This window comes from Geotrypetes seraphini, chromosome 6 (assembly GCF_902459505.1).
Source record: "Geotrypetes seraphini chromosome 6, aGeoSer1.1, whole genome shotgun sequence".
Taxonomy (NCBI): domain Eukaryota; kingdom Metazoa; phylum Chordata; class Amphibia; order Gymnophiona; family Dermophiidae; genus Geotrypetes; species Geotrypetes seraphini.
In genome coordinates, this window is record NC_047089.1 from 54,721,699 (window position 1) to 54,746,525 (window position 24,827).

Consider the following 24,827-nt stretch of genomic DNA (forward strand, 5'->3'; position numbering starts at 1 on the left):
ACTATTAATACAAGGCGCATAGACATCTTTTTGGTCACTGCCCCTCAGATATGGAATAATTTACTAGCCGAAATAAGAGAAGAAAATGCTAGAAAGACTTAAAAGCTCACTGAAAAGTTTTCTTTTCAGAGATGCATTTGGGATTGGACATATTTAAGCATGCCCTTCCAATTTATTTGCACAAGCCTCAATTTGGCAGCTTTTTAACCCTCTACCCATGTTGTTCTTTTCTGTATAAATTTATAGTTCTACCCATACTTCCCTGAGACTCAAGTGAGTAATGGTTGATGTCTGTCTTTATGTTTCTTTCACCCAATTTTTTATTATGTAATCGTTTAGCAATTTTAATAAGTGTTGTATCAATTTTTTTATAAAACTTGGAAACTTAATCCCCCCATTGCCCCAGGTACATCAGAAAGATTGTGAGCCCACTGAGACAGACAGGGAAAAATGCTTGAGTACCTGAATAAATTCATATAAACCATTCTGAACTCTCCTGGGAGAATGGTATAGAAAATTGAATAAATAAAAATTTTCCCCCAGAAAAAATTCAGTGCAATGTCAAAAATAAAGTCTCATGAAAGCATTCAAGTCTCTCTCAAAAACAAAAGAACAATGTTGTTTCTCATTGCTTTACTAGGTTAAGAAAGGATCCACTTCCAGAATAAATCACTATCACTACGTATTATCCCTTACTACTTCTATTCTTATTGCTCAAAGACTGGCAAAGTGCTGTGTACTTTATCATTGACATTTTTCCTATCATTACACTGTTGCATCTGAAATGATTGACTAGGTAAATACTGATGCAGGATAGCAGGTTATAAAAACAAACAAAAAAATTGGTGAAAACTGTATAATTTTCATTGGGGAAACCACTGGAGAGGGGTGTGTGGCCTAGTAGTTAGAGCTGCTATCTCAGCACCTTGAGGTTGCGTGTTCAAACTCAGCCTGCTCCTTGTAACTCTTGGCTAGTCGCTTAACTCACCACGTACTGCCTCAGGTACTATTAGATTGTAAGCCTGCCAGGACAGATAGGGAAAATATTCTGTAATCCACTTAAAACTTGACTGATAGGGCTCCTTTTACTAAGGTGCGCTAGCGTCTTTAGTGCATGCTGCATTGCTGCGTGTGCTAACCCCGCGCTAAGCACCAAGAATGCCAGCTCAATGCTGGCATTAGCGTCTAGCGTGTGCGCTAAAACCGCTAGCGCAGCTTAGTAAAAGGAGCCCATAGTGTGGAATCCAAATCTAATAAATAAATAAATAAAGTTTTACAGAGTAGCCAGACTCTGGTAAACCTACTTCTGAGTCATAGGGATGATCTAGCCTGATATCCTCTGGGAGACCTACTGAAAAGCACTAAGAAACCAAGAACTTGAGTACTGCATACATATCATGCTCAATACATCTGCTTCTATTCTTATTCCCCTCTAACCAACTAGCACTAGTTACTTTGACTTCCTAAATAATGAAAAAAAAATGGTTTTGAACAAATAGGAGAATAATTATACTAGTTTAGATCTAAAATAAAGTGCTTGTTGATCCCTATGTGAAACATATTTTCAGCAGCATATAATGGAAGCTCAGCTGCAGTATTGTAGTTAAAATAATACCCTTGTAGCTTAATAACACTTAACTGCAATAGAGTAGTTTCTAAATATTGCATGACTAAGCATAAGCTTCTGCTAGTTTTTACAATTTATAAAAATAGTTATTTTTCTGTTAGAAACCTTTGTAAATTAAATTACAGAAAATATTGCTATTGTACAATCAAAGCGTCAGTGTTTCATCAATACAGTAACTATGAAGATCTAAAGGATTACAGTAATTTTATCGGTAGTATTTAAAACTTAAGTTGCATAACCATTTCAATGTTACTTTAAATATGTCTTTTCAAATAAGAACAGGGCCAAATTAAAGCTTTAGCTCTTCAGTAAGTACATTACTAGGAGAACTTTCATACTTTAGTAAGCTTGACAAGAAAATACAAGTATTTTCTAGCAAAAAAAAATTAATTCTTGTATATAGTACTGTGCCAGTTTCTAGTGACATTTTGGTATGTACAACAGTCTTCTCAGAACAGTAGCTGTCTGCTAAATCCTTCAGCTTAATGTTTAATACAGATTTTAACATGTATTAACAGCTAATATGATTTTTGAAAGCCAGTGTAGTTAGTAGCAGTAGCTACCGTCAAACATCTAAAGCTGAAATTTCAATTATGGGGCATGAAATGTGTAAGGACTGAGCCTTTGGATTAATGCAGGGCTTATTATTGTATGCTGTTAATACAGAACAGTTAGCTATATCTCTGGAGCTATCTTCAAAGAGACTGGAATGCCCTATTGCAGGTTTTGCAAAGATTTACTTTGGTTATCACACATTAGATGCAAAATCTTAGCTCAAATTAGTAAATAGATTTCATAGGAAAGATTTCTTTACAGTAATCTGGTAAAGAAACACGATGGTTTGTTTAGTGTTAGGTTGATAATTTCATAATAGGCCTAACTAGAAAATCCTTATATGCGGATGATTTGAAAGTGAATTGTAAATCCCATCATGATTCATCCATTTTTTCCTGCTTCTCCTTTACTTTGTAGTCATCTAGAATTGCATGACCCGTTTCCTTTGCAGTTTTCTTCGCTATAGCCTTGATACCAAGGTGGTCAATGTTTAGTGCTGTCATACCAACGTTGAGGGCAGAATTCATTGCATGGTCTGTTGCATCTCCAGCATCTGTACCATACCTAGAAAACATTTAAGGTCTGATCATCTTTTTGAAAAGGTGCAACACATCAGTTTAGTAGATTTGTAATATAAGAACCAGGGTAAGTAATTCAATAAGCACACCCTGCACCCCATAATCAAGATATAAAACTACCCTTCTGATTTCCACTTTAAATTGGTAATTGTCAAGTACAAGGCTTCATTTTTATTGCATTTACTGTAGTTCAGACACACAATTTAACATTCTCCATTTTGTAGTCATTTTTTTAAAATTCTTAGCAAGGTTTTATGCTGAGTACACCAGATGAAAATTATAGTAATTACTGAATGGACAAAATATTTCACTTCATAAATTGGTTCGATTGAGATAGCTCATAGTCTTGTTCACGAAGGAGATTGTCACAAAAAGAGAGAAATCCATTGTGAACAGGACTCAAGCAGGAAAGTGAAGTTACTCACCTGTAGCAGGAGCTCTCATAGGACAGCAGGACACATATGCACACATATGGGTGACAAAAGACCAGCAAACACACATCCTCTGTTCTATTACTAGAAGCAGCTACCATAAATTACGTGCATCTTCCTGCCTGTGCCAGTCATGTGGGACCAAGGCTGTCTATAGCAGGGGTCACAAAGTCCCTCCTTGAGGGCCGCATTCCAGTCGGGTTTTCAGGATTTCGCCAATGAATATGCGAAGAGATCTATGTGCATGCACTGCTTTCAATGCATATTCATAGGGGAAATCCTGAAAACCTGACTGGATTGCGGCCCTCAAGGAGGGACTTTGAGATCCCTGGTCTATAGAATGCAACTCCTAAACAAGGAGGGAGGGTTAGTGTGCATATATGTCCTGCTGTCCTGAACAGAATACCTGGTACAAATTTCTCAGAGGGAAAGCAGGATGCAAAAAGCACACATATGGGAATCCCTAACTACCCAGCTGACAAACAAAAAAGATAAAAGCAACAAGGTTTGTTCCAGGTAAAGCCAGAAACATTTTTATAAAATATATATATGGGAGGAGGGGTCAGTCTGGAACAAAGCAAACATAGGCCTTGGGGGAGGGTGGTGTTAGATTCTGAATACCAAACAAATTCTGCAGACCTGACTGATCAAACCTGGTGTTGCATCAGGAGTCTTTCTCTCCAGTGGTTCCCAACCCTGTCCTGGGGGACCACCCGCCAGTCGGGTTTTCAAGATATCCCTAATGAATATGCATGAGAGATTTTCATATAATGGAAGTGACAGGTATACAAATCTTTCTCATGCATATTCATTAGGGATATCCTGAAAACCCAACTGGCTGGTAGTCCCCCAGGACAGGTTTGGGAACCACTGCTAAACAGTTGTAAGATGTGAATGTGTGGACTGAAACCCAAGTTGCAACCCTGCAGTCCTCCTGAATTGGAGGGCTGACTTCAAGTGGGCTACCAACGCAGCCATGGCTCTGACACTGAATCATGACATGATCGTCTGGGCACAGGTAAAGGAGATGCAGTCTGTTAGCCAGCTGGATAAAGTACATTTACCAATGGCTACCCCAATCCTGTTAAGGTCAAAGGAAACAAAAAGCTGGCTGGACTGCCTATGGGCTTTAGTCTGCTCCAGATAGAAAGGTAACGCTTGCAGTCTAAAGTATGCAGTATGCTTTTGACAGGATGAGCATGCGGCTTTGAGAAAAAATGTTAGAACAAATGACTGGTTAAAATGGAAATTTGATACAACTTTAGGAAAGAACTTAGGGTGACTGTGGAAAACTACGCTATTGTGATGAAATTTAGTATAAGGTACTAGGGCCTGAAGTTCACTGACTGTGAACTGAAATGACTGCCACCAGAACTATCACTTTCCAGATCAAATACTTCAGATGGTGGGAGCTTTTCTCAGCTGGGTGAGAACCACATTGAGATCCCATGACACAGTAGGAAGTATGATAGAGGGGCTCTGTCAACAACAAACCTCTCATAAATCAAACAGCTGAAAGCTGTAGAGAGGTAGGCTTACCTTCTATTGCTTGTTTATTGTACATTTAATATCCCGCTTAATGCAGTAGATGTAATGTGGCTTACAATAACTAAAAATAAAATTAGGTACTTAGAACTTCCCTATCTGTCCCATGTTCTACATGGTGGTATGTGCCACTCACACTGAGATAACACTTACAGAGTTAGTTTTTAGACTAAACTCAGGTGCAGAACATATCTAGGATGTTACCATCACACCAGATGACAAACCTCTCCCATTTTAAACTGTATGACCTTTTAGTGGAGTCTTTTCTGGAAGCAAACAGGAGATACACTCATGTAGCTGTAAGGATGCATGTTCTAAGTGGTCAAAGCCCAAGCTGTGAGGGTTAGGAGCTGGAGACCAGGATACAGAGACCCTTCATTCTGGTTGATGAGGATTAGAAAGCATTCCAATTTTTGCAGATCTTTGCAGAACTCCTGAAGAAGTAGGAACTGTATCTGCCAAGGCCAATATAGTATAACTAGTCTTATAGCCCGTTACATTAACGGGTGCTAGAATATATGTGTGTGTGTTTCTCTTTATTTCTTTCTCTCTCTCTCTCTCTCTCCTTAGCCGCTTTCTTTCTTTCTGTCTTTCTTTTTCCTTGGCTGTCCATCACCACCCCTTGCCTGCTCCCCCTGTCCATTCTCCCTTCCTTTTACCTCCCCTGTATCCACCACCACCCCTTCACAGATCTCCTTATGCAGCAGCAGCCCTTCTCCCTTTGTTTTACTTCCCCCCTGTCCAGCAGCACCTTCCTTCTCCCCCTGTCCAACATTAGGCCTCCGTTCCTTTTACTTCCCCCCTGTCCAGCAGCACCTTCCTTCTCCCACTGTCCAACATTAGGCCTCCGTTCCTTTTTCTTCACCCCCCCTGTCCATCAGCACCTCTTTCCTTCTCCCCCTGTCCAGCAGTAGGCGTCCCTTCCTTTTTCTCCCCCCTCCTCCTTCTTATCCCTATGATACACTTACCTTGCTCTGCCCCTGATCAGAGGCTCCTGACAGCCGCCCAGTTGCACCCATTGGAAAAGTTCCCTCTGCGGCATCCCGCACCCCTCCTGACGCGACTCCCGCTGTCTTTCTTTCTTTCTCTCTGTCTCTGTCCCTGTCCCCCTTTGCCTGTTTGTCTTTCTGTATATCTCCCTGCCCTTGTGTCTTTCTTCTTTTCTTTCTGTCTCCCTTCCTCCCTCTGTCTGTCTGTCCGAAGCAGCATTCCCTCCCCCTCCATCAGTTCCCTGTACACCTGCTCGTGTGTCTTTCTTCTTGTCTTTCCGTCTCCCTTCCTCCCTCTGTCTGTCTGTGCAAAGCAGCATTCCCTCCCCCCACATCAGTTCCCTGTGCACCTGCCCCTGTGTCTTTCTTCTTGTCTTTCCGTCTCCCTTCCTCCCTCTGTCTGTCTGTCTGTGCAAAGCAGCATTCCCTCCCCCTTCCATTTCCCTCCCCCCATACCAGTTCCCTGTGCAGCAGCATTAGCATTTCCTCTACCCCCTTTCCCTTCCCACAGTCGCGACTACAAACGCGGGCCCGAGTCATTTGCCGCCCCCCCTTCCCTTCCCTTCCCGCGGGCCCGACTACACATGGCGATTCAAGCAGCGTGTGCAGCAGTCTTCACATGCTGCTTCAGGTCCTTCTACTGCCTTGATTTACTCTGGCACGTCCGGAGCAAATCAGGGCAGTAGAAGGGCCCAAAGCAGCGTGTGAAGACTGCTGCACACGCTGCTTAAATCGCCAGTCAGGCCCGCGGTAAGGGAAAAGGGGCGGCGGCAAATGACTCAGGTCCCGGGCAGCGGAAAGTTGCTGGGCTCCTCGGTGGGGGCGCTGAGTGGCCGCGAACCCTCTCCTCCCAGACCGCACCCCCCCCCGGAGGAACAGAGATCGGCGGCTACAGCTGCTGGCTTCGGCGTCTTCTATCCACTGCGGCCAACCCTAGCAGAAACAGGAAGTAGTCAGAGAGGGCGGGCCACAGTGGACAGAAGACAGCAAAGCCAGGTTTAGTGCGGTGCTGCGCTTTTCTCTTAATTTAAAAGCGGGTGAGCCGGCGAGAAGGAGGAGGTGGTGGTGGTTTTGGCAGTGAGGGCGGGAGGGGGGGGAGTCGCCGGCTGTGCTGTGCTTTCCCGATCTGTCCGCCGCATACGCACTCTGGCCACGGACCTACAGATCACAGATCAGGGATTACAGATCACGCAGGTCTGAGTGCGCATGCGCGGCTAGCATTTTATTATATAGGATGAGGATCCTGATACCCTGGTCCTGCTTTAGTTTCAGCAAAGTCTTTCCCACCACAGGTACTGGAGGATATGCACACAGGAGACTCTTCCCCTACTTGAGGAGAAAGGCATCCAAGGCTAGTCTGCTATGTGATCTCATTCTAGAGCAGAACTGAGGTACTTTTGTTGTTTAGGTAACTGACAAAGATCTACTGAGAGGGTGCCCCACTCTCAGATCTGCTGGGCTATGACCGTTGAGAGACCACTTGTGTGGTTGCATGATTCTGTTCAGTATGTCCATCATGCAATTGATCCTGCTTGCCACATCTGCGGCTCTGAGCATCATGCCATGGCTGAAGACTCATCACCACAGGAGATACAAGCTTATACCTACCTGTTTGTTGACACAGTATATTGTTAACCTGATTGTTTGGATCAGGACAGTTTGGTGCATGAGCTGATCTCTGAAAGCCTTTAGATCAGGGGTGTCCAACCTTGGCTCTCGCCAGTTCAAGTTTCAGGACTTCTCAAATGAATATACATGAGATCTATTTGCATACAATGAAAGCAGTGCATGCAAATAGATCTCATGTAAATTTACTGGGGAAATCCTGAAAATCCAACTGGACTGCAGCCCTCAAAGACTGATGCTGGACAACCTTGCTTTAGAGCACAGGTGTCAAAGTCAGTCCTCGAGGGCCGCAATCCAGTCGGGTTTTCAGGATTTCCCCAATGAATATGTCTTGAAAGCAGTGCATGCAAATAGATCTCATGCATATTCATTGGGGAAATCCTGAAAACCCGACTGGATTGCAGCCCTTGAGGAGGGACTTTGACACCCCTGCTTTAGAGTGTTCCAAATGGCCTTTAACTTAAGGAGATTGTTATTGAACTACATCTCCTAAGCAGATCACTAACTCTTGAGTGTAAAGCCCATCTAAATGAACTTCTCAGCCCTGGTTGGATGCATTCATTGTTAACAACTTATGAGGAGAAGAAATTTGGAACAGTAGTCCCATTACCAAAGTTTGTTGAATTGTCCATCACAAGTGACAGTGATGACATTTGCTAGGGCCTCTGTAGCCTGGTACCACTGGCCCATTATTAAATGGAGATGTGCCACGACTGAAAAGGCTATAAAGCAAAAACAAAAAGTCTCCCCTGACCCAAAAACAGGATGAAAGGCAGAGGCAGTTGAACCAAAACACCTACCACAAATAATTAAGTGTAAATGGGAAGCCCTCAGTCTCATAGCTTGCAGTGGGAACACTAATGCATCAGCTGCCACAGTCATACACCCAGAAGGGTATTATCTGTGAAACATCCCTGGGCTGCCCATGTGTTTGAACTAGTGCACAACGTGTGCTAAAAGTGAAATAAATATCAATAAATAATCACAAAAATACTGAGAATTGGTTCAACTGTCTCTGCCCCCCATCCGAGGGTACAGAGTGTCCAAAATCAGCCGGGCCGGCACAATCACGAGCAAGTCAAAAATGGTTATAAAGTACTTAGCTTCTCCGTGAAGTCAGGAATGAAAAGTAACCAGCATGGAATAAACCCTTCCAACTGGGAGACTTTTTGTTTTTGCTATTTTGTAGTACTCCTCTTCTTGGGTTTTACCATTGTTCATGAAAAGGCTATATGGCATTGCAATCTTGACATCTGCTGTGACCTGCTGGCTCTGCTTAACCCAAAGAATAATGTCTATGACAGCATCTGCTCATATGTAAGGAAGAAAAGCTTGGCCCTGAACCATGTTGAGCAGGGCTCTTATGAACTCCAATCACTAGGAACCCTAGTAGCTTTGGCACTGGAATAGTTTTCCACATTGATCGTTGAGCAACTTACTGGTATGTTCTCTTTAGGGAAAAGGTTTAATACTTGTATACCGCCTTTTTGTAGTTTTACAACTACACTCAAAGCGGTTTACATACAGGTCTTCAAGTATTTTCCCTACCTGTAACAGTGGGCTCATAATCTATGTACCAGAGACAGTGGAGGATTGAGTGACTTGCCAGGTCACAAGGAGCAGCATGGGGTTTGAACCCACCTTCTTAGGGTGCTGAGGCTGTAGCTCTAACCACTACACCATACTCTCTTCCTACTATTCTAATATCAAAGTAGGGAAACATGTGTGCTCCCAGTCTGAGTAACAATGTTGCAACTACTGTAAGGCACTATAAACAGACACAATACTGGCAACGGTGTTTTCCCTACTCAAAATCTGAGATGGATGTAAGTGGCTTTTAAGTCCAGTCAGCATAACAAAAACAAAACAGAAAAAAAATGGCATAATGTGCAAGGAAACGAAACTCACAATAAGATACAGAATATCAATAGATCAGTGGTTCCCAACCCTGTCCTGGAGGAACACCAGGCCAATTGGGTTTTCAGGCTAGCCCTAATGAATATGCATGAAGCAAATTTGCATGCCTATCACTTCCATCATATGCAAATCTCTCTCATGCATATTCATTAGGGCTAGCCTGAAAACCCGATTGGCCTGGTGTTCCTCCAGGACAGGGTTGGGAATCACTGCAATAGATGACAAAGGATATAACTCAGTGAGGAAAGAGTCTCATAAGCCAAGTAAAGAGTTCCTTAGGTGAAGGTCTTCTTTTTTTCAAGAGGTGATATAGGATCTGAAGGGTGACCAAGGGACCTCTCCTCTGAGAAATTCTCTGGCTCCTTGTTCAGACTCCCACAGACTAAGGAAAACACTTCTCTTGAGAAAGAAACATGATAGCAGATAAAGGCCAAATGGCCCATCCGAAGCATCCACTATCTCCTCCTCTCCCTAAGAGATTCCACGTGCCTGTCCCATGCTTTCTTGAATTCTTTGAAGTCTTTGTCTCCACCACCTCTACCGGGAGACTAATTCAGCATCTACCACCCTTTCTGTATTTCCTTAAATTACTCCTGAGCCAATCACCTCTTAACTTCATCCAATGCCCTCTCATTACAGAGCTTCCTTTCAAATGAAAGAGACTCAAGCACATTTATACCACATAGGTATTTAAATATCTCTATCATATCTCCCATCTCCTGCCTCTCATCCAAAGTATACATATTGAGATCTTTAAATCTGTCCCCATATGCCTTATGATGAAGACCACTGACCATTTTAGTAGCCTTCCTCTGGACAGACTCCATCTTGTTTATATCTTTCTAAAGGTGTGGTTTCTAGAATTGTACACAACATACTAAATTAGGTCTCACCAGAATCATATCAGAACTGAACCTTGCCACATCATCTTCCGAAGAAAACTGAAAACCCATCTGTTCGATACTTAATCTCCTTTACCCTCTCTTCTCTCCCTTTCCCTTCCTCCTCTCTCCTCTTCCCTATCCACCTCCTCTTTCTCTCCCCTCTTACCTCTCTTTACAGTCGCCTTGAGCCTGTATAGATATGAGTGACGCATAAATAGAAGTTTAGATTAGATTATACAGGGGCATCAATACCTCATTTTTCCTACTAGCCAAACCTCTTCCTAAGCACCCTAGCATCCTTCTAGCTTTCGCCATTGCCTTTTCAATCTGTTTGGCTACCTTGAGATCATCACAAACTATCATACCCAAGTCCCACTCCTCTTTTATGCACAAAAGTTCTTCACCCCTTAAACTGTACTGCTCCCTTGGGTTTTTGCAGCCCAAATGCATAGCCTTGCATTTCTTAGCATTAAATCTTAGCTGCCAAGTTTCAGACCACTCAACCAGTTCCTCACTCAGTCAGTCACTTTGGAGACCATACCGACACTTTTGGGGAACACCGTCAAGGGTTTTGCTAAAACCTAAATATACCACATCTAGTGTACTCCCTCTATCCAATTCTCTGATAACCCAGTCAAAGGAATTGATCAGATTTGTAAAATATGGGGGGAGAAAGTAGACCAGATAGCTGCCCTACAAATCTCCTTAGATGGAATTGCCTGAGCTTCCACCCATGAAGAAGCAGTGCTTCGCGTTGAAATGGGACCTCAATGATATTGGCTGCCCAGGGATCTACATTACCTTGTTCACAACTGAAACATCTCCCAGGCCTTAGCATAAGCCAAAACTGTCAGGGCTTCAAGCAGAGCGGTACTAGGAGCTGAAGCCAAACCTAACGGGAGAGCTGAAAACTGGTAATACCTCTGTAGCACATGGAATCTTAAAAACTTCTTGTGCTCCAGAAAGATAGGAATATGAATCTAGGCTTCTGTTAAATCCAGAGAAGCCAGGACTCCCCTGAAGCTACTGCCGCAATGACCAAACTGTTTCCATGTGGAACTGCAGTATTTTCAAAGTTGCATTGACTGCCAGAATGGGTCTTCAATTCTCCAGTCCTTTCTTTGGCACTATGAAGTTATCTGCCCAAGCCCGATTCTTTGGCTGGAACAGGCTCTATAGTTTGAATGTCCATCAGATGTTGTACTCTTGCCAGTACTTTGCCCTCTTTCTCCAGCCTTTCTGCCAGAGGTTACGAATAAATAGGGCAAAGGTTAGGCAAATTCAAGCTTATGCCACACTTCCAAGAACTCAAGCCTCTTGAGATACTGGCCCAGCTCTGGACTACTTGTGGGCTCTAAACCACAAATGATCAGAGTCCCAAGGCCCAAATAAACCTGCACAGCAGCCACTCCGCAAAGTAACAGAAGCCAATGCCTGGGCAAATCCTGATGTTCTCCCTCCCCCAGATGGAGGTTTTACCTATCATTAATGGAGTTCTTTCCTTTTAATATTTTTATAAACCACCCTTATCTGAGAAGACAGCTAGATAAGACATAACTGGATCTACACCCAAAGCCAAGAGAGGGGGCCAACAGCCTGGGTTCTGACCTGATCAGATTGAAAACAGCTTAGAATGAAGCCCTTGAAAAATAAAATGTAAAATATGCTAACTTGCCCTGGAGGTAGCATCTGACAATATATAGTTTCCCTTTGAAAATCAGCTACAGGATTCAAAATACCTGCAAATCTGGTGTCTGTTTCATTTGAGAAAGTGTGCCTGGGAAAAAACACACACATTTTCCCTTCCCCCACCTTTGGGATGATTCCTACCCCCACCTCCCCCAAGTATATTTATCTGCTTTGAAGGGGGCCAGCTTTCTCCCCAAGGGGGCTAGCTAGGTAATTATTATGTTATTTAACTAAAGTCCTTTAGGTTTGGGACCCTTGTTCTGTTTCCAACCAAAGGAAGCTACATATAATGGAGGTAAAAAAAAAAAAAAGTTAATGCTAAATAAGTCAGCTATAATCCAATGAAAGGCAAAAAAATTTTTTTAAAAAAATCACTGTGCACCTAACAATTCAAACTGAAGCAGCATAATTCCTTCTTGACATGGCCTATGCCTTCTTTTTTTTTTTTTTAAAGATCTTTATTCTTTTTTATTACTTACATCAAGTGAAATATATGTAATACATACAGTTTTAACAAACACTTGAAATTACAAACAAATACTCATATTATAAATTAAAGAAATCCCTTTTATCAGAATTTTATATCAGAATATCCTTACAAAAGTTTACCCTCCCTAGCCCCCCTATATACTCTATCCATGTGCTATGATATCTGATCATTAGAGAAATTAGTCAATGGTCCCCAGATTTTATTAAACTTATGAATATACCCCTGTTGTAATGCCATCACTTTTCCATTTTGTAAATATGACAAATTGAGTTCCACCAAAAAGTGTAATTTAACTTAGTGTAATCTTTCCAGTTTTGCGTAATTTGCTGAATGGCGACCCCTGTCAATATTAACAATAGTTTATTGTTGTTTGCAGATATCGGACTTTGAGTTCTCATTGCTGTTCCAAATAATATTGTATCATATGATAGTCCAACATGATTTTCTAATAAATTATTAATTTGGGGCCAAATTATTTTCCAAAAAGCATTAATACAGGGACAAAAGAAAATTAAATGATCTAATGTCCCCACTTCTATCTTACAATGCCAGCATCTATTGGATCTATTACTATCTACTTTTTGTAAACGCGTAGGGGTCCATAAAACTCTGTGTAACAAAAACATCCATGTTTGACTCATAGATGCTGACCTTGTAGTATGTATCCTCCAGGACCAAAATTTTTGCCATTGAGATGCAGAAATTGTCTGTCCTATCTCAATACTCCAAATGTCCCTAAGTCCTGTTCTCTTTTTTTGTTTAAAAATCCATATAAAATCTTATACCATTTAGTGGCTTGGTGTCCTAAAAAATCCGCCTGAAAGCAAAGGACCTGCAAACTATACTGAGTGTTAAGATTCTTCCATTCAGGGAACCCTTCCTGAATAGCCTGCTTCAATTGCATCCATTTAAAATATTGTGTCTTGTTCAATCCAAATTTTTGTTGCAATTGTGAAAAACTAAGCAGTGATCCATTTACTATAACATCATTTAAAGACCGTATACCTGCAATTATCCATTGCTTCCATACTATTTTGAATCCACCAATTTTGATCCTGGAATTTACCCAAATGGATTGATTTAATGATTTAGCCAATGGATCTGGTGATATATTGCTAATATATCTTAGTGTTTTCCATGTATCTAGAATTCTGTTGTCTTTATATCTCCTAGGCATTGTTATACTAATTAGATGTTCTAAATGTAAAGGGAACATGAGTCGCCATTCTAAATATAACCAGTCAGGTACATTTTCCATGAGATCTGGGAGGATCCAATACATACCCTGTCTTAAAATATAGGATTGATGGTACCTATAAAAATTTGGAAAATTTACCCCTCCCTCCTTGATTGTTTTTTGTAATGATGCTAAAGCGATTCTGGGTCTTTTCCCAAACCAAACAAATTTTGTAAGAACACTGTTCAACTTTTTATAAAATGACCCCTGAAAAAATATTGGGATCATACTCATTTGATAACAAACCACAGGCAAAATCATCATTTTAATTGTTTGGACTCTTCCCCACCAAGAAAGATGTAAAGGATTCCATTGCTCGCACATTTCTGTTATTTTCTTTAATAAAAGTTTTTCATTCTCTTTTACTGTGTCATCAATTGTATTTTTTATAAGAATACCTAAATATTTTAAGCCTTCCTCTTTCCATTTAAATGAATATGAGTCAAATAATCCTTTGGTACAATGGACATTAATTGGAAGAACTTCAGATTTTTCCCAATTGATTTTATATCCAGAAAATTTTCCAAACTTTTCTAGTAAATCAAGTAAACATGGAATGGTATCTCCTGGTTCCCTTAAATATAATAAAATGTCATCTGCATACGCCGATAATTTAAATTCCCAATTAGAAAATGTGATTCCCTTTATTCCCTTAGTTTGATTGATTGCAATTAATAAGGGTTCAAGAACAATGTCGAAAAGTAAGGGAGATAAAGGACACCCTTGTCTAACTCCCCTTAGCAAGTTAAATCTATGTTTGAATCATTTTAATAAAACCAGGTCCTATACCAAACCATTCTAGAGCTTGATACATAAAACTCCATTCCACTCTATCAAATGCTTTTTCTGCATCTAACGATATTAGAAAAGCTGGGTCATTCATATTTTTTGCTAAATTTAAAGAATGAAATGCCAATCTAGTGTTATGTGAAGAGTGTCTTTTAGCAACAAATCCTGTTTGGTGTACATCAATAATAAAAGGAAGAGCTTTTGCTAGTCTTAATGCTAGCACTTTAGCAAGCAATTTACCATCTACGTTCAACAAAGAGATGGGCCTGTAATTTGATACCATTGTCGGATCCCTGTTTGGTTTTGGCAAGACAATAATGACAGAATCAGCCATAGTACCTGATATATTTCCATTGTTTATCTGATACTGATATAAATTTAATAGATATGGTAATATAATATTTTGAAATGTTTTATAAAATTCAACAGTATATCCATCTCCACCTGGAGCGGATCCAACTCTAAGAGTCTTCAATGCCGATTCTATTTCTTTTAAAGATATATGTTCTTCTAAACTTCTTTTTATATGATCCGGAATATTTGGTTCAACAAATGATTTTAAAAACTCTAACCCATCCTTTTCTTTATTTTCATAAGTTTCAGAAGAATACAGACCCTTATAAAAATCAAGAAATTGTTTTATAATATCCTTAATGTTAGTGTGTGTATTGCCCCGCATATCTTTAATTGCAATAATCTTAGATTTTCTTTTTTTTGCTTTAAGAAAATTTGCTAGCAATCTTCCAGCCTTATTTGAATTTCCATAATACTGAACTTGCCGATAAAACATATCTTTCCTCACAAATTGAGAAGAAATCTCATTATATTTAACTTTTGCTTTTAATAATTTCTGCAATATATCATGTTCCCATTTAACAATTTATGTTCTAATAATTTAATTTCTTGCGCCAAATCCATAAATTGTTTTTTAAGTTGTTTTTTCATAAATGCAGAGTATGATATAATATTTCCTCTCATTGTTGCTTTATAAGCATCCCATAAAATTTCATTATTTATATTCTCTATATTATTAATTTGAAAAAATTCATTCATCTTCACTTTAAGATCTTCTATAAAGTTCGTATCTGCAAGCAAAGCATTGTCAAATCTCCAAATTGGTTTAGAATATATTGATATATCATTCTGCAGATCAATCCACACACCAGCATGATCTGAAATAATAATAGGATCAATAATTGCTTTCATCACTCTTTGTGCTATATTATTAGAAACAAATATATAATCAATTCTTGAAAAGGATTTATGGACCTGAGAACAAAAAGAATATTCTTGATCATTAAAATGAAGAATACGCCATATATCAACTAAATCACAAGATTGTATCAAATTATCTAAATCTAATGACTTCATAATTTTACTTGGTTTTTTATCCAAAATAGGATCCATTACAGCATTGAAATCTCCAGCTACTACTAAATTAGAAGCAGCCAGTGGTAATAATATCTGTTGAATTTGTTTGAAAAACTCCATTTGATTCGAATTAGGAGCATATAAATTAAATAAATCCAGGGTTGTATTTCTCAGAACCATTTTAATATGCACCCATCTTCCTAAAGAATCAAATTTTATTAACTTAAAATCCGCACTACACTTCTTATTTATAAGGATAGCTACTCCCGCTTTTTTCCCGATAGCAGGTGCAAAAAAACATTTGGACACCCAACCTCCTATTAGCTTATTAGATTCAGTTCCTGACAGATGTGTCTCTTGCATGAAATAAATATCAGCGTTCTGCTTATGAAGAAAACCCAATATTTTCTTTCTTTTAATTGGGTGGTTTAGACCATTGACATTAATAGAAAAGATTTTAAGTGCCATCTAAATTAACAAGTAATATTTGACATAAATCTCTATAATAAAAATTTTGATCAGATATCCACACATATTTAATACTTATTCTTTTTACTTTTATTAATCCCTTACCTTTAGAACTTTCTTTACCCATTTCTATCCCTCTTCTCCCTCCCCCCTCCCCACTAAGTAAAAGTTGTGTAAACTTGGCCTTACGCATATCAAGATCGGCAATAACACACTCCAAGAAGACCTTTTCCCATTTCCAAATTCAAATTAAGTCACTAAATATTTAAAATGATATTCAGATATAAATAATAATACATATATCATATTAATGATGAATTAAATCAACCTCATGTGCATTTCTAAAGATATCTTGAAAATGCTATGTCCAATATCACCAACTCATTAATACCTCTCCATTCCATCGGTATGCTAATTTAAATCATGGAATGAATATAGAAAATAATACCGTTCTTTCTTTTCTGTTATATTTTATATTAAATATTTAAAAAATAAATAAAGTATTTTATCTTTAATAGCAGCTTAAATCAATAAAGCCACTTTTTTTTTTTTTTCCTCATCATATATAACATCAATGTAATATAGTAATTTGGGAACATAATGATATGTGAATAATGAATCCTCGAGCAAAGAGCCCTTCCCCACAGAAGATGCCACCGCAGAATCACACACCAGCCATACATATCATTTTTCCCCCCATTTATCTTTTTTTTTTTATCTTTTGAAGAGAGAACGGACTGTAGGTTTCCCTTCGATCGTCCAATGTTCTTGCAAATAATGTTCTGATTTCCATTTCCTCTTCTTTCTTCTTGTTTCCGCTGTACTGCGTTATCCTTATAGTAAAAAGTATAATATATATATCTTCATCGTTCCTAGTGTTTCTGGTACGTGTGAAAATTCACTTCCCGTATTTCCTGCCGCACAGACTTTCGGGAATGTAAGTTTCCCGAGTTCAGTAAGAATTTTTGATCCTTTTCCGCTCTCTCTTCTAAGACTTTTGAAAAAAAAAATTAATAAGCCTACAAATATGGCTAGTATTTAATTCCGCAGCAACTTCCCCATAGAAAAAAAACCCCTCTACCCGAAAAAACACTATTTCCATCATTAATTTCATATTCCTCTTATACCCGTTACAGCTATTCTACCAGCTATCAACATTTCATATCAGGTTGTGGAATTTAATTGATGATCTTGCAAAATCAATCCCCATTCTCAAACCTGTAGATTACTGTAAGCCACTTGACAATTTTATATTTGCATCATAGAATTTCCATTCTAATTCTAAGCAAGAAAATCGTTGACATAGAATATATTTGAAGCAAGGTTAAGAACATTCTAAATCATTGCTTTTTGAAAATATAGTAACTTCCCCAAATAAAACAATATAAAACAATATTTTCTTTTTTTTAAATGAATAATATAGTATAATATAATATTCCACCATTTCTAAATAATAAGTTCAAAGATACATCAAACAGAAATTAAGACGACATTGGCACTTCTTGATTTTGAATAAATTTATCCAGTTTCTCTGCATCATCAAAGGTTAAAGTTTTATTTCCAATAGTAACCTTCATATTTGCCGGGTACACTAAGCCAAACTTTGCACCCAACTCTCTCAATTTTGGTCTTAATTCTGGCAATTTTTTCCTTTTTGTAGCTGTGCTTTTTGCAAAATCTGGAATAAAGTGAATATAAGCATCCTGATATTTCAGCCCTTTATTTTGCTTTGCTAATTGAAATACTTCCATGACCTGCTGGTGTCGCAATAGCTTAAATATGAATGGCCTCGGTCCATGTTGATTTTCTACTCTTTTTAACGGCACTCTATGTGCCCTTTCCACCTCTATGGGATATTTTGTTTTTAACGGAAGCAGTTTGGGTAGTAAATTTTCAATAAAGACAACCGGATTTCCTTTTTCTGCTCCTTCCGGTAAGCCAATCAAGCGGACATTACCGTATTTTCACGCATATAACACGCGCGTTATACGCGTTTTTACCTACCGCGCATACCCCTCGCGCGTTATACGCGTGAGCGCGGTATACAAAATTTTTTTTACATAGTTCCCACCCCGCCCGACGCCCGATTCACCCCCCCCCAGCAGGACCGCCCGCACCCCCACCCCGAACGACCGCTCGCACGCGCTCCCACCCGCATCCACGATCGGAGCAAGAGGGAGCCCAAGCCCTCTTGCCCGGCCGACTCCCCAACTCCCCGACAATATCGGGCCAGGAGGGAGCCCAAACCCTCCTGGCCACGGCGACCCCCTACCCCCACCCCGCACTACATTACGGGCAGGAGGGATCCCAGGCCCTCCAACCGCGCCCCCAGGTGGGACCTAAGGCTCCAGGGCCTATTCTGATTGGCCCACGCGCCTTAGGCCCCACCAGTAGGCGGAGCTTTGGGACGGATGGGCCAATCCGGCCTCATTCCGTCGTTGGCTGCCTGCCGGACAGGCGGGTTTGGCTCCCGTCTGTCCGGCCAACTACCAAAGGTACGGGGAAGGGGGGTGGGGGTGTCGTGGGGCTTGGCCAGGGGGGTCGCGGGTCGGCTGGGGGGGGCGGTCGGAGGTTCTTGGGGGGGGGGGCGGTCGTTGGAGGGAGGGGGGTTTGCGTCGAGGGCAGGAGGGCCTGGGATCCCTCCTGCCCGTAATGTAGTGCGGGGTGGGGGTAGGGGGTCGCCGTGGCCAGGAGGGTTTGGGCTCCCTCCTGGCCCGATATTGTCGGGGAGTTGGGGAGTCGGCCGGGCAAGAGGGCTTGGGCTCCCTCTTGCTCCGATCGTGGAGAGTCGGGACAGCGCACGGAGAGGCGGGGCAGTGCACGGAAAGTCAGGGAGGGTGAACGGATAGTCGGGACAGCGCATGGAGAGTCGGGGAGGGTGAAAGGAGAGTCGGGGCGGGCGAAAGGACAGTCGGGCTGCATGCGCGGTATACCCGTGAGCGCGGTATACAAAAGTTTTTTGTACATAAAATCGTGGTTTCTGCGCGCTATACCCGTGTGCGCGTTTTACACGGGTGCGCGTTATCTGCGTGAAAATACGGTACTTCTTCTTTCACGGTTTGAATAATCTTCCAGCTCCTTAGAGAGTATTTCTATTTTTTTTCTATCCGTTTGGCTATAACATACTTCCTCCTCTACAATCAACATTCTTTCTTCTAAATTGTTTGATTTAATTTCCAGTAGATCCATCTTTTTGTTTAAAGTTGAAACTTCCTCCGATATATCCGTAACTTTTTTAGTTAAAACTGAAAGCATTTCTTTAATTTCCTTCAGTTCTTTCATTACCTCTATATCTGCCATCTTTAACCCTGTTTCCTGTTCAGGTTTCGCTCTCTTACTACTGCCAGACATTGCAAAGTCATTTTTGTTTTGTTTTCCTGACGCCATCCTCTTATCTTCTTTATTTATCATAAATCTGGGGTTTTTTTTGAAAATACTTTAATTTCTTACGACTTTTTAAGACTTTCAAGGTCTTTTTCTACGGAGCTCTCTTATTAGCCGACCTTCCTCATGCGTGTCCAAGCCACGCCCCCCCTGGCCTATGCCTTCTACTATGTACAAAGGATAGCGCAACATTCATAATTACAAAATGAAACTTACTTGTACTTGACTGTTTGCACAGTTTCGGATGCAACACTTTTAGCAATGTTTATTGCTGCGCTTTCCAATCCCTGCCAGACTGCTACAAATCCTGTAAGCAGAATCAAGTAGAATGAAATCACTATTAGGGAATAGAACCCTCTAGTAAAATAACCATTTAACCAAGTAAAATAGTGTTTAGCTACTTTAACTTGCTAAATAAATATAAAAGGAGGAGCTTGAATCAAAGCCTGGGTGTAAAATAGAAGCTGCAGCCATTGAATTTGTGTAGTCTGGCAAAACTGTCTCAAAGTCATGACAACCACCATATCAGTGACCTTTCACTTGTCCCAGAGCTCCTTGCCAGGACTCCAGCTAAGAAACACTGGAGTCAGCCTGTGGCCTACCTCTCCCCTACCCTTCACACTCTTTCCCAGGCTCTGGGCACAGTACTTACTGTTCTAAGGGAACAAATACATTTCATGGTACAGCTCAAGAATAAACAGCAAGACTGGTGCTAATTTTTAATGCAAGTTGCAAATCTATGTGTTTTGAAAATGAGCCCCTATACTTATCAAATATTTATTTAAAAATTTATATACCGCATAAGAACTATGTAGTTTACAAAATTACATGCATGCATATTTTTAAAAATGCTAAAACATGTTTCAACATCAAACACAATAAAACATTAACTAACTAAATAAAAAGAATGCAATAAACAAACATAACTAATATTTTACAATCCTTATCAATACACAGCAGAAAATGGTAGTTTCCCCAAATATGTTTTCTAGCACAGTGGTTGTCAAATCTGTCCTGGAGGATCACCAGCCAATTGAATATTTAGGATATCCCTAATGAATATGCATGATACAGATTTGCATATAATGGAGGCAACAGCCATGCAAATCTGTCTCATGTATATTTATTAGCCTGACTGGCTGGTGGTCCCCCAGGGCAGGTTTGAGACCCACTGCTCTAGGCAACTATACTAGTTACAGATGTATAAAAATGCATCTTCCTTTTGTTACCTTGAACTCCACTTGCTGCTACAACCAAGGCACCATCCAGTGTAGACTTTCCATCCTTGTCTTTTTTGATAGCTTCTGGAATTAATTTACTCCCATGCTTCTTGACATGTGGGGCCAACTCTCTACCTACATAGCTTGCTATAGAACATACGCCATCAACTGTATCCAATTAAAAAAAAACACAAGGACACCCACATGATATTACCACCAAACATTCACATGTTTCATATATATTTTTAAACCCAATTTTACAATTATTTGATTCAATCAGTGCTCAAGCATTAGAATCGCCTTGTAAAAAAGTGCTATGAATTTTAAATCAGTGGGAGTTTTTGGTAATAAAATGGTCATTACAGTTTCTCTGTTTTTCAATTTCAGTTTCTCTCAGTTTTTCCAGGTACAGGTAGTATAAGAAATCTGCTTAAAATTATACACATCCAACTTGTCACAGAACTTCAGCCTATTTGCCACTTTCTGGATCCCAAGTCATTTTGCTAAACAAGAGGCAACCTTGGCTGAGTTACATGTACCGCACCTTGCCTGGTATTTATTTTTGAATAATCCTACTGATAAAGATCACAGATTACAAAGTACAGGCACTAGGTCAAAGAACTACCAATAAATTTCTCAACTGCTGCCTCAAAACATCCTGCTGCAACATATGAGATGGCACAGGGAGCAGCTGCTTTTTCTGCCTAAGGCAATTACCCCAAACCAGAGCACCTGGGAGTTATGCCCACCCCTGAACAGATAGAGCATGCTGGCACCAACATCCAGCCCTATCTAGATCAGTACACTGTAGGGTCACTGATGGTCCATTACAAATCTCTTGCCCTAAATAAAGCACTGAGAGGCCATAACCAGAGTGCTAACACTCCTTCCCCTATCTAAAATGAAGCACCACTTCCTTCTCCTAGAGCATTTTGATCTCTGTGAATGCTGATTAAAGATTGAAAATATAATTTGCAGTTATAAAAATATCCCAACAATGGCATTAAACTGTTAAAATCTGAGAGAAAGAGAGGGAACTAAGGGGAAGGAGGTAATTGACACAGAGAGACTAAGTGCTGGTGCTGATTCCAAGAAGGAGAGAGCATGCTTTCAGAAGGGAAACTGCTGGTTTCTGCTAGTGATTTGCAGAGGCACCTTAACTGATTTAATAAACATTTCTTTGCTCAGGGACACAGAATTGGAAAAAGCCTTAATAGTTTCTAAAAGAACTACTACTATGGACAATGTTGGAGGGATGGGGAAGGAGACATGAAAGAAGTCAGTTTTTGGACTGGCTCTTAGGCTTCAACAAATTTTCATTAAATCTATAGTCATGTGAAAAAATTAGGACACCCCATGAAATATTAAGTTCTTTCTTAAGAAATGTTCACATATCCATGTCAAATCTTTTTTTAATTTATTTCTGGAAAAGAAAGTGATATAATTGCTGGTAAACATCCAAACATTTCCTTGATTTACTCATGAAACAAAAGATATCCACAAAAATGTGTATTCTAACTGCAATTAGCTTTTTGTTTCACGAGTACCGTATTTTCGCGGATATAACGCGCACCATTGTAAAACGCGCACAGGGGTATAGCGCGCAGAAATCACGATGATATGTACAAAAACTTTTCTATACCGCGCTCAGGCATATAACGCGCATGCTGCCCGACTCTCCTTTCGCCCGCCCTGACTTTCCGTGCGCTGTCCCGACTCTCCGTTCACCCCCCCTGACTTCCGTGCACTGTCCTCCCTTGAAGTCCTGCCCCCCCTTGAAGGTCTGTCCCCATCCTGAAAGCCTGATGCCCCCCCCCCGACGTCCGATACACCCCCCCCCCCCCGGCAGGACCACTCGCACCCTCACCCCGAAGGACCGCCGACTCCCCAACAATATCGGGCCAGGAGGGAGCCCAAACCCTCCTGGCCACGGCGACCCCCTAACCCCACCCCGCACTACATTACGGGCAGGAGGGATCCCAGGCCCTCCTGCCCTCGACGCAAACCCCCCTCCCTCCAACGACCGCCCCCCCCCAAGAACCTCCGCCCGTCCCCCAGCCGACCCGCGACCCCCCTGGCCGACCCCCACGACACCCCCACCCGCCTTCCCCGTACCTTTGTGTAGTTGGGCCAGAAGGGAGCCCAAACCCTCCTGGCCACGGCGACCCCCTAACCCCACCCCGCACTACATTACGGGCAGGAGGGATCCCGGGCCCTCCTGCCCTCGACGCAAACCCCCTCCCCCCAACGACCGCCCCCCCCCCAAGAACCTCCGCCCGTCCCCCAGCCGACCCGCGACCCCCCTGGCCGACCCCCACGACACCCCCACCCGCCTTCCCCGTACCTTTGTGTAGTTGGGCCAGAAGGGAGCCCAAACCCTCCTGGCCACGGCGACCCCCTAACCCCACCCCGCACTACATTACGGGCAGGAGGGATCCCAGGCCCTCCTGCCCTCGACGCAAACCCCCCTCCCCCCCAGCCGACCCGCGACCCCCCTTCCCCGTACCTTTGGAAGTTGGCCGGACAGACGGGAGCCAAACCCGCCTGTCCGGCAGGCAGCCAACGAAGGAATGAGGCCGGATTGGCCCATCCGTCCTAAAGCTCCGCCTACTGGTGGGGCCTAAGGCGCGTGGGCCAATCAGAATAGGCCCTGGAGCCTTAGGTCCCACCTGGGGGCGCGGCCTGAGACACATGGTCGGGTTTGGCCCATGTGCCTCAGGCCGCGCCCCCAGGTGGGACCTAAGGCTCCAGGGCCTATTCTGATTGGCCCACGCGCCTTAGGCCCCACCAGTAGGCGGAGCTTTAGGACGGATGGGCCAATCCGGCCTCATTCCTTCGTTGGCTGCCTGCCGGACAGGCGGGTTTGGCTCCCGTCTGTCCGGCCAACTTCCAAAGGTACGGGGAAGGGGGGTGGGGGGGTCGTGGGGGTCGGCCAGGGGGGTCGCGGGTCGGCTGGGGGGGAGGGGGGTTTGCGTCGAGGGCAGGAGGGCCTGGGATCCCTCCTGCCCGTAATGTAGTGCGGGGTGGGGTTAGGGGGTCGCCGTGGCCAGGAGGGTTTGGGCTCCCTTCTGGCCCAACTACACAAAGGTACGGGGAAGGCGGGTGGGGGTGTCGTGGGGGTCGGCCAGGGGGGTCGCGGGTCGGCTGGGGGACGGGCGGGGGTTCTTGGGGGGGGGCGGTCGTTGGAGGGAGGGGGGTTTGCGTCGAGGGCAGGAGGGCCTGGGATCCCTCCTGCCCGTAATGTAGTGCGGGGTGGGGTTAGGGGGTCGCCGTGGCCAGGAGGGTTTGGGCTCCCTCCTGGCCCGATATTGTTGGGGAGTCGGCGGTCCTTCGGGGTGAGGGTGCGAGTGGTCCTGCTGGGGGGGGGATGTATCGGACGTCGGGGAGTCGGCCGGGCAAGAGGGCTTGGGCTCCCTCTTGCTCCGATCGTGGATGCGGGTGCGGGTGGGAGCGCGTGCGAGCGGTCGTTCGGGGTGGGGGTGCGAGCGGTCCTGCTGGGGGGGTGAATCGGGCGTCGGGCGGGGTGGGAACTATGTTTAAAAACTTTTGTATACCGCGCTCAGGCATATAACGCGCGAGGGGTATGCGCGGTACGTAAAATCACGTATAACGCGCGCGTTATATCCGCGAAAATACGGTAAATCAAGGAAATGTTTGGATGTTTACCTGCAATTATATCACTTTCTTTTCCAGAGATAAATAAAAAAAGATTTGACATCGATATGTGAATATTTCCTCCCTATCTCGTTGGCTTGCAACCTCTCCTCCGCTCACATCCAACAAACTGCTAAAGCCTGTCACTTTTTCCTCTATAATTTTACCAAAATATGGCCTCTACTTTCCAAGCACTCTACCAAAACATTTAGCCACATTCTCATCACTTCTCACATAGACTACTGCAACTTGCTTCTTTCAGGTCTTCCGCTCAACCATTTCTCTCCCCTTCAATCCATGCAAAAAATTCTTGTATTCCTGTGAGAGCCGCCACGCTCACATTACCCCTCCCCTTGTCACTTCACTGGCTCCC

General features: G+C 42.4%; 1 protein-coding gene across 7 annotated transcripts in view; it reads right to left on the minus strand.

The window, feature by feature from the left end:
* Positions 1-251: 251 nt before the first annotated feature.
* Positions 252-24,827, minus strand: part of SPART (spartin) — a 62,811-nt gene continuing 38,235 nt past the window's right edge. For 6 of the 7 annotated variants that reach the window (XM_033949471.1, XM_033949468.1, XM_033949467.1 and 3 more), the window contains exons 6-8: positions 20,810-20,968; positions 19,797-19,887; positions 252-2,746 (exon numbers count right to left, since the gene is read on the minus strand). In XM_033949471.1, coding sequence (XP_033805362.1) covers positions 2,557-2,746; positions 19,797-19,887; positions 20,810-20,968 — 440 coding nt within the window. In that variant the 3' untranslated portion in view covers positions 252-2,556. Of the gene's footprint in view, positions 2,747-16,400; positions 17,191-19,796; positions 19,888-20,809; positions 20,969-24,827 lie in introns of those variants that run through there. The other variant, XM_033949472.1, reaches the window with a different exon arrangement.